At 33.0% G+C, this 14557-nt stretch overlaps 1 protein-coding gene across 5 annotated transcripts in view; it reads left to right on the top strand.

Moving 5' to 3' along the window:
• LRRC49 (leucine rich repeat containing 49) overlaps nt 1–14557 on the top strand; it is a 54327-nt gene extending 39770 nt beyond the window's left edge. For 2 of the 5 annotated variants that reach the window (XM_062583472.1, XM_062583469.1), the window contains 7 exons: nt 2088–2171; nt 4773–4924; nt 6475–6712; nt 8003–8188; nt 10476–10585; nt 11617–11770; nt 13863–14557. In XM_062583472.1, coding sequence (XP_062439456.1) covers nt 2088–2171; nt 4773–4924; nt 6475–6712; nt 8003–8188; nt 10476–10585; nt 11617–11770; nt 13863–14066 — 1128 coding nt within the window. In that variant the 3' untranslated portion in view covers nt 14067–14557. The remainder of the gene's footprint in view (nt 1–2087; nt 2172–4772; nt 4925–6474; nt 6713–8002; nt 8189–10475; nt 10586–11616; nt 11771–13862) is intronic. The other 3 variants (XM_062583473.1, XM_062583470.1, XM_062583474.1) reach the window with 2 other exon arrangements.

Here is a 14557-nt window from a genome sequence, read left to right as displayed (position 1 = left end):
TGTTTAGACTTTTGTAAACAGTCAACATTCAACCTAATATGGCTGTACTGAAGTATAAAAAAGGAGAATTAAACACCTTCACTACATGACTCATTTAGGAATCAATAGCTCTCTTCACGGAATGTGACATAGATAATAATATTGATGAGAAATATTGTTAGTGTATTATAGTTAACTTTGAAACTTCTTAAGTTCTGTTACTGATTAAGAAAAGTAAGCCACTGGAAATAGTCTATAATTATAAAAATTAATCTTCTTGGACTAGCATTCAGGTGTAAATGGAATTCAGCCCACTCACTTTATGTGTATTTTCATATTTAAAAAGCTATTAAGTGCAATAACAGGTACAAAAATGCTAAGAATACAATGCGCCTTTATTTTAAATGCTCTTTAAATAGGTATACTTGTCATATGCTTTGTGCTTTTTCAAAGGACTATGAATATTAATCTGTAAATACCTTTGTCTTTACAAGTAGGTATCTATACTGTATATTCCTTGAGGAAGCTTTCAAGTTTTCAGATGCATCTTATGGTTTTGTTTTGTTCCTTTACTGTTATTTTTCTTTATTCTAATATTTACTTATCTTTAACAAGTAAACATCTTGATCCTACACACATTAATGGAAACAGTTTTCTTTTTTTTATTTTTTAAAGAAGAGATGCATTAGCCTCTTAAATAAAACAAACTATTCACATATAGATTTATAATCTTTTTCTTCCTCAGAATTATGTTTATTTTTTTTATGGGCCTCATCGTTAGAAGAAATTAGCACATGTATCAGATGAAGGTATTGGGATTGGGGGTATGATTTGATTTGGTGCCTTTTAATCCTTAAGAATCCAGTCTCCAGGTGAACTTGGAAGGTCTGAGTAGCAGAATTTCTACATCCATTGGATTTTTTCCTGTATATTCTTTATATGTCCATGTTTTGTTCGAGGCATGACGTACTGATTATTTAGTTCTTAGGCTCAGGTCTGTTTTCAGGACAGTGGAAAATCCCTACATCTTGATTTTCCTCTTTCTGCGTTTTGTCAAACAACGAATTGCTGCAACATGACAAAGTACACTGTTGATAACTAGTTGTAGAATAACTAAAGAAATGCAGAAGTAAAACTTGAAGAATTAGGTAATGAAAACATTTTTTCTCATTGTTAAAAATTGCTAAAGGTAGTTTGAATGGATTTTGAATATATTTTTATCCTCTATCTGCTATTATGTAGAAATAATATTGAATAGAGATTGTTTTTGAGGGTTTGGATTTTTTTCTTTCCTTCCTTCATCAGGAAGGACTAGGTTGACATCTTGTGTTTGAAAAATCATTAGATTCACTATGCTCAATCTTTTAGAGGTTTGCATTATTTAAAATGCTGAAATAGTAATTTTTGTGCAACATTTTATATTTAGTGCTCGAAGTGACAGAGAAGGTTAGTGACACTTCTCTATTAGATGGAGCAATTGTGATTCCGGAAAGTGGTTTGTGGAAGCTCATGCACAGTCCTTCATAGAGCTGGGAAGAGAACTTATGTCTGCTGAGACTTTTTCTTTTCTTTCATTAAATTCTAGTATTTGCTAAAGTTAAATAGTAAGAAGTATTGGCATTAAACTAAGAAGGATTTCTGATTTAATAAAGCAAGCAACAGATTTTAATGTGGTCTAAATAATGTTTTTCCTTTCAATTTATTAACTTTCACTCTCCAAATGAATACAACTGTTGCCCTGATCTAGTCATTACAGTGCATGTGTTGTGTGCAGTCAAGACAGGCAGTTTGAGCATGGCTAGACATTTCAAAACTATTTATCTTGGTAGTTGGGGTAAAAAATACAGACATACAGATACCTTCAGTCTAAATTCCCAAGTATGTGTCATAGTCCCTGTGAGTTTCTATTGCCTGTGCCAAAGCCCATCTATCCCGTTGTATTCATACTGATACTGTTGTAAAGGTATATTTTTATCTTTAAAACAATATTTCAAATACCATATTAAGAGATATATTAATAGTTTATCAGTGATATTTTATATTCCTGCTTTTGTCCTGCTTTTTGTCCATTCCTGCTTTTATAATACTGTTTTTATTTCTTCATCCAGGAAGAAGAAAGGCGCATGGCATCGGTTGCAGCAAGGAAAGAGGAAGAAAGGAAGCGTGAAAGCCATAAACAGACTTTGCTTAAGGTATTTTCTGTGCCTGATCGAAATTAGATAAATGTGCTGTAAATATGCTACATCCTGATATGTTTTCTGTAGTCTTTCTATAGCCATGTGCTTCTATCTCTTTTAACCTTTTTTATAGCTTAAACAGTGCACTGCAAAACTGAAACCCTCCTCCCTAAATTATAAAAGTTATACTATAGCAAAAACCCAATTGATTACATGGGACTGTTAACAAATGGCAAACTGGACTTTCTCAAATGCAGAAATAAAGTAAATCTAAGAGTAAAGGACTTTTGAGTGATTTCAAAATCCTTGAACTTGGTCTTCTGCATTTCAGGTAAGTGCTCTAACTGCTGCTGTATAGGGTGTTCTGAGGTAATTTTTCCTTTGTTCTTTCCTGTTGAAGTTGTTCCTCATTGTAGTAAAAGTTAGTCATTAGAGCGGCAGCTAGGCTGCAGCTGTTATCCTTCTCAGAAGGACCTGCATCTACTAGGTGACAGAACTCTGGCCTGGTTAATACTTACGTGCATGAGATGAAATAGCTCTAACAGGGGAGACGGAGATATCCTCCAGAATACTCTTGCAGGCTGGTGTGACTAAATGGCCTGTGCTGGAAATAGGAGACCAAGGTTCAAGGATATATTTCCATCCAAGTATATTTTGATTTTCTGTATTTTACCAAAGAAATAATTTGGATTTGTGTAATTATAAACAAGTCTTAAATACTGTAATTTTTCCTTTTTTTTTTTTTTTTTTTTTTTAAAAAATCCTTTTAAGATACTGATGTATTTAAAATCTATTTGGGTATGAAGTTTTGATGCCAATCTCTATTAATGTAAAGAAATTGGTAATTAGTAAATAGTATTCACACATTGCATTATTTTGTGTTATTGAAAAGCTTATTGTCTCTCTGAAGTGGAAAGAAGATTGTATTTATTGAAAATGTTTAGTTTTATTTCATATATTTAACCTTTGAGATATGTTTCATTATAATAATTTGTTTGCCTTGATGGCCTAGATTTCTTAATGCTTTTTGCTGGTGGAGATTTTTCCTAGAAGAAAGTCATATATTTTAACGTGCAATGCCGTTGTTACTTGGGTTTCAAAAGGATATTGAAGATTTTATACTTAAATGGAGGTATCTTTCTTATCTTCAAATATATAAGTGTCATAACTGCCAAATGTCACCATCTTGTGCTTGATTCAGTAAGATGATTTGTATCTCTTTCTGACTATATTCTTTGTGTGTGTTTGGATTCTACTCTTCTCTATTTCATGCCTTTGTTTGAATTGAGTGGAACAAATCTGTGAATAGATTTAAAGTCTAGTGAAATAATTGATGAAGTACATGATTTTAGTAAGAGTTTATTCTGAAGAAAGTCTTTAGAGAATCATATTTTGCTATTTTTGTTGCTATCACTTTCTTCCCACCTTTCCTAAACTATATGCAGTGTAAATGAACCAAACCACTCATTCAGTTGCAAAGAGTTGCTGTTTTCCTGTGCTATTCTGGAAAACTTAGTTTGAACAATGTCAAATCTTGTTTTTTCTTTGCTGATATTTGCCTTTACAGTGAAGTTCCTTCATTGCTTCTCTCTAGACTCTCTTTCCTGCTAAAACTCGCTGCTCTGAGGAAGTCTTAGGTTCCTTTTCAGTTGTGTCTAAACTCAATATTAACTAGAACAAGAAATAATTACAGTTAGCAAAATCTTCCCACCTCTAAAATTTACTTCTGTAAAATGAATAGTTTTGAAAGCTCCATAGAAGTCAGCAGCCCACAATTAAGGGCTAGCAAATGGTAGAGCAGTAAATGAGGTAAGGGAGAGACCTTCAACCTCTAGCACAAATAAAATTTTCTAAATATAGTGAGAAAAACTCCTAACTATTCCAGCTTCTCCTACTTTCTAAGATATGGAGACATTTATCTCTGAAATACATGCAGTCAATGTTATATAATCAGAAAACAGAGTAACTCCTTTGGTAAGTTGAGTGTAACAGCAGAGTTCTATGTTCTTTTTAAAATGAACTTGAACATTTCTAAGATGTTCACGGATCAACAAATGCTAGCTTTTGTTCTACTATTTTCTTTTTTTTTCAAAGAATTGTTCGTTTGTAGAGCTTTATATCTAATATCTTCAACATGGAATACTGTGAGGAAAGTTCTCAATGAACTTCCTTGCAGTAATATCCAGAACTCGTTCTCTGTGATAGGAACTGTGTAAAAATATAACGGTAGTAGTCCCATGATAATTAATTTTAGAGATTAAGACTAGGAACATAGTGATTGCAGGTCAGTATATCTAAAAAAGTAATAATTTCAAATCATAAAGAGTTTACTCTGGTTCCTCACCTTTCTCTGTAGGCATATCAGACACACTTTTTATTTTTTTTCTTCTATTTGAAAGAAGAGGCTATAGTAAAACCTTGGGCAGTTGTGCAAAATAATGCTAGAAAAATGCATTGAAATCAATGCATAACTGCTAGCTAAGACTACTATTTCTTCCAATCAAAATGTTTAAAATATTTAAAATGTTTTGATTAAGTAACATATCTCTTTTGGAACAAGCCAGTGTGTTGTACTACACTGTCATAATCTACCATGACTTTCATATCTTGCTTCAGGAGAAGAAGCGATTAACAATTTGTAATATTGCTCATCAATGGGAGATACAGCAGAATCGGGTAGCCCTTGTGGCTGCTTTGAATCCAGAAAAAGACAATGAACCATGTCAGATCAATGGCAGTGCTGCGTATGTATTTCCTGAGGAAAGCAGGTATTTTATGGGAAATATTTCTTTCTGTTCATGTGTTAAATTCCAAGTTACTTCTATATTCCAAGTTACTCCTTAACTTTGAGATTTCACTGTATTTTATTATCAGAAATAATATATCCAAGTTCATCCTGAAAACATCTTTTATTTCTCAGTTAAATCTATTGGACATTAGTAAAAAGTAATATAACAGCAACTAATTGAGGAAAGTGAAAGCTAAATTATTATGTAATTTTGCTAAATAAAGGAGAATTTCGTATTTACAAGAAGTGTTAGATATGAAGTTCTTAACTGTGCTTAAGCCTGCTTATTTCCTTGGCAACTTAGATGAAGTTACCTTCAGTTTGAAAAGAAAAACAATGAAAGAGGACAGGGGAGCATTACATTGATTTTTCTTATTTTTGAACAGCAACTTCTCTCTTATTGGGCCAGTTTTTGAACCTATGCTATTTCAAAAATAGCAGTTCTTTGACTTTGACTTGGATTTATTTCTCATTTAATGATTGTATTGTTAGTTCAAAAAAAAAAAAAACACAAGTTTAAGGAGTGCAAAGAAGCGATTATCTTGCTTTTTTTTTTTTTTTTTTTTTAAGTAAAGTTACCACAGAAAGTTGTGGTAGATATTTTCAAGAAAACAAGCTGAGTAATCACTAGTAGTCAAAAAAGCAAAACATATTAACAATACTAGGAAGGTAGTAAAGAACAAGACAATAATCAACATTATGAAACTTTCTAAATCTGTGCCTTCCACTCATCTTGAATTCTGTGTGCGCCTCAGCTCTGCCCAGCTGAATGTGTCATGTGGGAAGATGCAGAGAGATGACAGTTGAGAATAGCTAGATTTATTATTTAATTTAAAAAATGATTTTGAGAATTGGAAAAATCATGTTATATTAAATGTCTGAATATCTTAATGCTTTCAGAGGATTAAGTGAATTTAGCAAGATGCATCTTTAAGTTGAATCATGAATCTTGGTCATGAAATGCGGTATATGGATTCTAAATAAGGAATGATGCTGTTAAGAATAAATGGAAGTGACTGTTCAGCGCTTGAATAGCATTATCATTGGTTGGTTTTAGTAATAACTGTTTGGCTTTAAAGAGCTGGATCCTGCAGCATTTATCAATGTGATAATTTTTATGGGATTTGTTCCTGTCACATGCAGAGAACAGAATTTGAAGGTGAATTTGCTTGAATAAATACATTGATTGAAGCTTTGTTTTTAGATATCTAAAACAACAAAAAGTATGTTTATTTGGCTTTCTGAGTTAGAATTTTTAAGTGGGTTATTAAATATGAGTGATGCTTTTTGGCTCTTCTACTCAAAATACACGCAGAGCATCTCTGCCAGAGAAGCAGAACATCTGTAATACTACTTAATAGAAGCTGAATTTTCCAACTCCCTGTTTTTGAACCAGAAGGGGTACTGCAAACGAACAAATACTGATTATTTGACAATTCAGGTTTTAGTAAATGAGTGAAGTACGACTATTCAGTTACTACCTCAAAACCATCTCTTTTACATTATTGCAATTTTATTTCCTCTTCACAGGTCTCTTGATACAATATTGAGCAGTGCAGTACAAGGCTTGTCTGTTCTAGAGTCTCACTTGGTGGAAGTAGAAGGAGATACTCTTTACTTGTATGGTTCTGGAGCACTGGAGTGCCTAGAACGAAACTGGAGTGTTCAAACAGCTGCAACTGTTGTCACAGTCTCTTTTATGTTCATGGAATTTGATGAAATTGTTCAAGTGTTAACAAAATTGAAGATCAAATTTCCTAATTTTGTGGTAAGAAGGCCTCATTTCCATGGAGCGAATAGCTATGGGATATCACATGTTCTTCGTTAGGATATTAATTTGGCCAAGTCACACTTGATAGTATTCATCTGTATAGATACATTTTTAACTTACCCATTTTTGGTAAGTTAAAAGTTATTACCTATTTTAATTTGATGCTTTTTTTGTCCTAACTTAATTCAAATTCTGAAGCAGTATAATATTTTCTTTTTGGACTGGTAATTATTTCTTACAACTCCTTTGACCTAGCTGTTTGATTTTTTTGTCCTAACTTAATTCAAATTCTGAAGCAGTATAATATTTTCTTTTTGGACTGGTAATTATTTCTTACAACTCCTTTGACCTAGCTGTTTGATTTTTTTTAAGTTGCAAAACTAATGTGGAAATACAGTAATATTATTCTACAAACTATTATGGATTGATGGTATTAAGAGATCTCCATTTGTGTTAGAGTTCACAGTCCAAATAGGTGATAAAAGAGAAAATTCAAGGAGAATAGATGGTTAAATCAGCACAACTCTTGGAATTCTTAAGTTTGTGGTGAACCAAAGCAATGTGAATAAAGAAGTCCTTTCAGCACATTCTTTTGCAAACATTTAAATCAGTAATTTTGAAGCAAATAATAAAATAGTGAGAGCATACATAAAATAATTTTAAAATTTTTAAATCTTTTTAGGGTTTAGAGTTTAACAGAACTTAATTGCTTCTTTGAGATAAATATATCTGTTGGGGACTTCAGGAAAAGTTTTTTTATCTTCATCACTTTTTCATCCTTCCGCTTCCTGCAATAACGCTGCTGTTGAGCCCAGTGTACCATGCTTGTAGGAACACTGGTGTATGGCACTGTTCACAGAAATAGCAGGTGTGACTTGATGCTAGCCTGCTATGGCTGGAAAAGCAGAACATATGTATTGTACTTAATTCTCTGTGGGAGTGAGAAGTAAAATGAACCTTGCTCAAGCTGAATCATTACTTTTTGTAATTTGGAAATATTAATGTCGTTGCTAAAGGAATTATATATTGCTAAAAGGGCTTATATTTTTGCTGGTTTTAAATATATGTAATTACTTGATGCATTGATGTGTTTTGCCTTGTGGAGTGTACAGCTCAGGTGAGCCCAATTCTTTAGTTAGACCTAAAGACTTTTTACTTGAATTTGAAAATAATTGGAGTAGCACAGAATAGGAATTACTTGGTTGGCTCATTATCGTTGTCTTTATTTAACTCATTGTGCTTTTTTTTTTTTTTTTTTGTTTTTTTTTTTGTTTTTTTTTGTTAAAGCACTTGAAGTTTAAGGAGACAAATCTTGTGGCACTGCAGCAATTCAATGCATTAGCCCAGGTGAATCGAATTGAACAGTTGACTGTTGATCCTCAAGGAAATCCAGTTGTCGGCTTCACTTTCTGGAAATACTATGTTCTGTTTAGACTGAACCATTTTAATTTACAGAAGATAAATGGAATAGAGGTAAGACATAGTGTTGCTTCTTTATTACTAATGGTCCTACTAACATAAAAAAAAAAAAATTGGCAGAACCATGTTAGTGTCCTTTCAAACTTAGGAAAAAAAAAATTCTAAGTACACTTCATCACATAATTTGTTCTGCTGTGCATTCCTTGAGCCTAACAACTGCACTGTACTACAATTAGCAAAGTTCAGACCCTCGTTTGCTATAAAGATAAGTTGTATTTTTTCAGATTTTGCAATTGTAAATGACAGTTGAAACCTGTGCCTAAGTGGTAGGGATACACCTGAAAGGAGAACCTATGCCTTTTTAAATTATTATTTCTCTATGTCATCTTTAAAAATTTAAAAATTTGTAAGATTTTATTCTTGAATTTCTTTAAGAATCACTCTTTTATTATTTCATGTCCAAAAGGTTCACAATACTGGCATTTAATACTTGTGCCGAAATGTGCCTTTGACAGACTTGGCCTAGAGTATGCCATCATTTTTATTTTTAATGTTAGTTACAATATGTTGGTAAAATCTCATTGCAGAAAATAGCTTGTCGGATAGATTTTTTTAAATCTTTGCCATGTTCAGGATCAGTAGTGTTCAAAATGAAAAGAAGATCAGACCATTAACATTGCTGTTCATCTGCATCTTGTATTCCCATTTACATCAATTGAAAGTGAATTCATTTAAGTATATCATGTGACCATTTTAGACTTTGATCATACAAGAAAACAACAAAGTGTTTTGTTGATACAACAAAGTCTATAAATGTATGTTCAATTTTAAGCATTAGTTTAATTGACTGTAGTTCTAGTGTTTAGTATTTTAACTTGGTCATCATCATGTGTTTTCATTTAGAAATTGTATTAGTTATCTGATACGGCCATAGCGTGAATATTGTGTTTCACTTGTTCTTAGCTCAGTGCAATGTGTGATAGTATGTGATAGTAATCTCAGATTAATTGAGAGTTACAAAGGTTTGAAGTTACTAAACTTCACAAAATGCTTTTCACTGAGTGATGCGGCATACGCTAGAATGGGTGCATCACACTGGCTGACATAGTAAGTGTTTGTTTTCCTGACATACCGTACTCAGCAAGGAGTAGGCATAGTAGGCGGTGCCTATTCAGGCACCTATTTAGGTGGTGGTGGTATTGTGTGACAAATGGAGAAAAGAGTGTACCAGTGTAAGGTGGGAAACATGAATTTCTGTGAACTAGAGAATGAATTCAGAATTGGTGTCTGTTAGCTGTGTCCTTACACTTCTCTTATACTTTTTTTTTTTTTCTGGTGGCTTCCTACCTGTATTATGTTGTGTTGTGGTGTACTTTAGGCAAAGTTAGATTGCACTATTTATAAATATTATATGAGAATTCATGCAGTCTTATTTTATTCTCACATTTGCATAGTACAGAACATGAAAACTGTGTGGAAGTACATAGTAAAGACTAATTATTACAGTTTAAAGAGTGTGTCCCTTTCCAAAAACATGTTACAGCTTGACTAGAAGCTTAATTTGATCCAGAAGTTAGGTCAGTTTGAGTTTCCTCACAGTGGAGGGGGGTGGGGGTGAGAGTAGAAAAAACGAAAAAACCCAAACCCAACTCTTCCACGTTTTTTTAAACAAAATTCAAAATTGAAATGTCTAAAATCCTCCCTGAAAAATTTTCAACCATTGAAAATTGGTTTATAGGCCCATCTGTGTTTTTATGCTGAAACAGCTGTATAAGTGATTCTTATAGAAGTATAATGGAATTAAAATTAATTTTCTTGGGTTGAGAAATGCAACCACTTATACCTTAAAGAAAATACAAATTTTTCTATGAAATCTTCTCTGTGATGCTGCCAAATCAGAGACCGTAACTTATCTTTTATCATGTAGGTGCCCAGAGTCTTTGCATTTCTATGGCCTAACTTAATCAGAAATTTCCCAGTAGACTTTCTGTAAGTGTATGTAATGTGGAGCAGACTTAATGTGTCTAGCCTTGGCATATTCAATTTGAAGGATTATAAAATTGGTCATTTAAGGAGGAATATTCTGAAGCACAGGCTATCATTTGTATACATTAAAGTTTCTAGAATTGCTGGAAATCAGCAAAAGCAAGTCATTTGATTTCTTTTTAAAGTATATCTGAAGTGCCAGTAGAAGCAAATTGAAGATTGAAGATATGTCTAGAACAGATCTGTACGAAGTGTTTTGTATAACAAACTAGTTGATTGTCAGTGCATTTATCTGGTGAAAAAGAAATGTGCTAATTTTGAAACTTTTCTCCTTTTTTCCCCTTTTTCCTTACAGGTTACTCAAAATGATATTGTAATGGGTGAAAGGCTCTTCGGCATTCTGGCCTATGTAGCATCTTCTGAGCTGCCACACTATCGTATGTTTTCACTACTTGGAGAATCTAGGTAAAAGTAGCTGATAAGATATACAAAGGAATACAAAGACTATGAAAATTTTTTAAAGTTTTCAACCCTTGTAACTGAATAGTTAGCAACTGAAATTGTAACAAGTATTTCTGAGAGAATGAAGGTTTTTTTGTTTAGTCTGTTTCGTTCTTCTGTTGTTTCTGAACATCCTTCAGTTTCTTTTTTGCAGAAAACTTGATTCTGTCCTGTTGATAAGCTTCAAGAGCTCTAAATACTAGACTATCAATTTCTTATCATGGAAATAGGATTTCTGTCTAGGTGGAACATGTCATCACTTGAGCAATATACTGTTACAATAATTAGCAACCTTAGAACAAAAAAGTGATTATCACATGCAGTTGAAATTTCATAGAAACTGTATATAGATAAAATACGATGAACTGGACTGGAATTTCGCTAGAACGCATTGATTAATTGTTTTCACTGTCATGGGAAATCTTTTCTAGGTTAAAAGATAATTTTAAAAATCTTACAGTAAATGAGGATTTTTTGCTTCTTGCATAAATACTGCACTTATACATGAAGACAAAAGTTTTCTCAGAAATGTTATGAAGTCTGGTAAGATAGAGGCACTTGCACACAAATGCACTACTTATTTAATTCCCTGATTGTGCTAGTATTAGTCAAAATCTATGGACCTCCACACTGAAGACAGACTATTTCTAGGGCTGGTGCTGTAAGGAAAAAAGGTGCTTTTAAAGGCTATTTTTAGTCTTCTGCAGATGACTTGCTTAATAAAACTTGAAGTCTTCTTTGCAAGATTTCCTATTTAGGACATGCGATGTGATATATGTCAAAGAGCAGATTGTACTGAAGCAAATTAATGGAGAATTATCTGGACTTATCTGTATATGTTAAATGATTTTGAGGATACAGTAAACTGAAAGCTCATAAATTACATGTTTAAAGGCAGAGAGGAAAAAAACGACCATTAGATAACTAGAAACACATGCACTTTAAAAAAAGTTTCCAGTAATTAAAACTGTAAATCTTTTTATTATCTTTCACAGGAGAAAGCAAATCCACTATCTGCTAGAGGGAAAGGGAAAGAAGTCTGGGACTGGAAATGAGGAAAGTAATGATAACAGAAGAGCTGGAGGAGAAAGCACAGCTCGAGCCATGTTGAATTACACTACAAAGGACTTTCATATGGAAAAGCTTGAGGTAAGTATATCATTATAAAAATACTTTCTTCCTCTATTATATAATTTTTGACTGTTTGAAATGAACTTTTGACTGTTTTAACATAGAATTTGTCAATATATCAAGTTTCAATTGGACTCTTAAGAATGGGAATTTTAAAACATCACTGCTTACTATATTTACATGCATTATTCAACAGTTTGATCAAGCATTTCATCTAATAATTTATTCTAGAGTACAGAATTGCAGAGTTTTTGCATCTTTAAAGAACTGGCTGCTGAACAATGCCATGGTCTCATAAATACATTCTCACCTGCAAGCCTTACTTTGGTAATGAAATGTGCCTACATAAGTAACATGTAAGAAGTTAGCATAGTTTTTCACAAGGATAAACAGATTTGGTACATGCTAGGATTATTTAATTTACTTAAAAAGTCAGAAAGCGTATCCTGAAATGAATTGATGAAGAACACCTTCAGACAAAATTAGAGATAGTACAGGCTGTAGTAGTAAAGAGCTGTTTCCTAGCTTTTGAATGAGTTAGAGGAAAAGAAATATAAAAAATTATAGTTATTAATAAAATTGCAGGCTGACTTGTTTCAGCCAAGTGCATCAGCCAAGCTTTTTTCAGTTTGTATTTTTGACCCACTAACGGCTTGCTTGGGCAAAAGGAGATTGTTCCCAGGGAGGACATGCTTTTTTCAGCCATGATTTCATTTCTGAGCAACCTCCACGAGTTCCAGCTAGTATACACTATTTCCCACATTTGTCCCTTTAGCTACTCTTTGATTGTGTGAGAATATGTAAGTCTTAGAGTGCCAGAAATGTAATCAAGTTCAGTAAACACTGAACTCAATTATTTCATTGCATTTTTATTAACTCAAATAGATTGCACGCAAAAGAGACAGTGACTGCCTATGTGGAAAGATTAAATTTTAGCAAAATTTTTAGTTTCAAAAGGAGTGAGAGTAGCTGTGTGGTAGATGGTCGCTAAAACTGTGAATGGCATAGAGTAAGCCCTAGAGGGATTCCTTGTGCCCTTTACCATGGAACAAGCACTGTGATAACACAATAGCTTTTGTCCAGTCCATTAAAAAAAATATGCATTATTTTTTTTTCCTCTTCTCAGTGTAGTGATTCACACTTTGTCCTTCATTAAAATGTTATGTATGTGACTGCAACTATTACAGAATATCACAAAAGAAGAGTAAGATAGGCAATTGTGGCCAATTCTTGATTCCCATCAATAGTAAACTAACATAGCATGATTGAACCAAAGTTTATTGCTTAAAAAAGGGGGGGGGGCAGTTTGGGTTCACTGAATAATCTATTTTTCAAATAAAACAGTTGGAAAGTATTTTCTCTGCCTTCTCTCCTTAAAAAAAAAAAAAAAAAAAAAAAAAAGTTTTGCTAGGCCAAAGCATGACCTAACATTTTTGGTAATGATAAAAATCAAATTTAGTTAGACATTTAGCACCAATATAACTGCTCAGAGCTTATTATGGCATTTTATAGAGGAATTAATATGATTTACAAGTGACAAAATGGGTGACCAGTAGCTGCATTGTGTGTTTTCTTGCTTTTATTTAAAAATTATTTTCAAAGGTTCAGGTTACTTCAGTACCTAATACAGTATATGTTAGCTGTGAGCATAGCAGTATTGATCAGGGAAAGCATCCAAGCAATGTGTACTAGGTTATTTTTCTCAGTGACAGTGTGCTTGTTAGGGCAGGTAGCTGTATAATTATGAAAAGATAGAAAGGAAAGAAAGAAAAGAAAGAAGAAAAGCGAAAGTCTGGAGTTTCATAGCATCTATGCTTTTTTTCTTGTTATCCTAATAGGCAATAAAAACTAATGCTGTTAAGATATTTATATGGCTACTTCAAAGTAAATTTTAGTTTATGAATATTCAAAGTGTAATAAGATTATATGGCCGTATTCATTAAAGCCAAAGTAGGCCCTGGACTGTGCAATCTAAAACTAACACAGAAGCGTGCAATGACCTTTTTCATGTCAATTACTGTTTTCTTTAATTCATTAAGTGTTCAAGTTTGCTCTCATTTAATCTTTTCTTCCTTTGTCTTTTACAATGTGTAATGATTCTCCCATCCAGGAAGTCAAGGACAGAAAAACACTTTGCCAGACATACGTCGAGAACTTAGTGAAAGAAGCTGCTGACATCAATATGAAAAATGAATCCTTGCAGAAGCTCTGGCCTCAAATGTTCATTGAGCTTGTCAGAGATGCAGTGATAGAAGTACGCAATAAAAATTCCTACATGAAACTCTGCTTACAGCGGATTGCTGATCAAAAATAGTAGAGTCAAGGCCTGTTGTTTTTGCAAGCTTTTGGTTTCCGTATTATATGATGTTTCACAGGCTTAAAACAATAGAATATAAAATTACCATCAGTATAGAACACTCCTCCCTTCCTCTTTTCCTCCTAAATCCCCCCCATTTGGGATGCCTTTAAATTTTAATGAACTCTGTTTCCACTGTTTTCCTTCTTGGTAGTTTTCAAACAAAAATTTACTTGTATAAAGCTTTAACAATGCTACTTTGGCTGAAGTAATGAGATAGCATAGAAGTAAGTTGGTGATTATGCCATGGCATAAATGTTTTTATTAAACTCTTGTTTATGTTTTTTCTGCTATCCTTGTTGTTCTAGTGCTACTACATTGATTTTTAAGGAACAGCTTTATTATTTTTTATTGAACACTTCTCAATCACCTGACTATTTTGACTGATTTTTGACTATTTGCTGCTGTTTAAAAAATGAGAATATTAGGGAATTTTTTATGAGCAGAAG

The sequence above is a fragment of the Rhea pennata genome, chromosome 10, assembly GCF_028389875.1.
Source record: "Rhea pennata isolate bPtePen1 chromosome 10, bPtePen1.pri, whole genome shotgun sequence".
NCBI lineage: Eukaryota > Metazoa > Chordata > Aves > Rheiformes > Rheidae > Rhea > Rhea pennata.
This window is presented reverse-complemented; position numbering and strand designations above follow the sequence as displayed.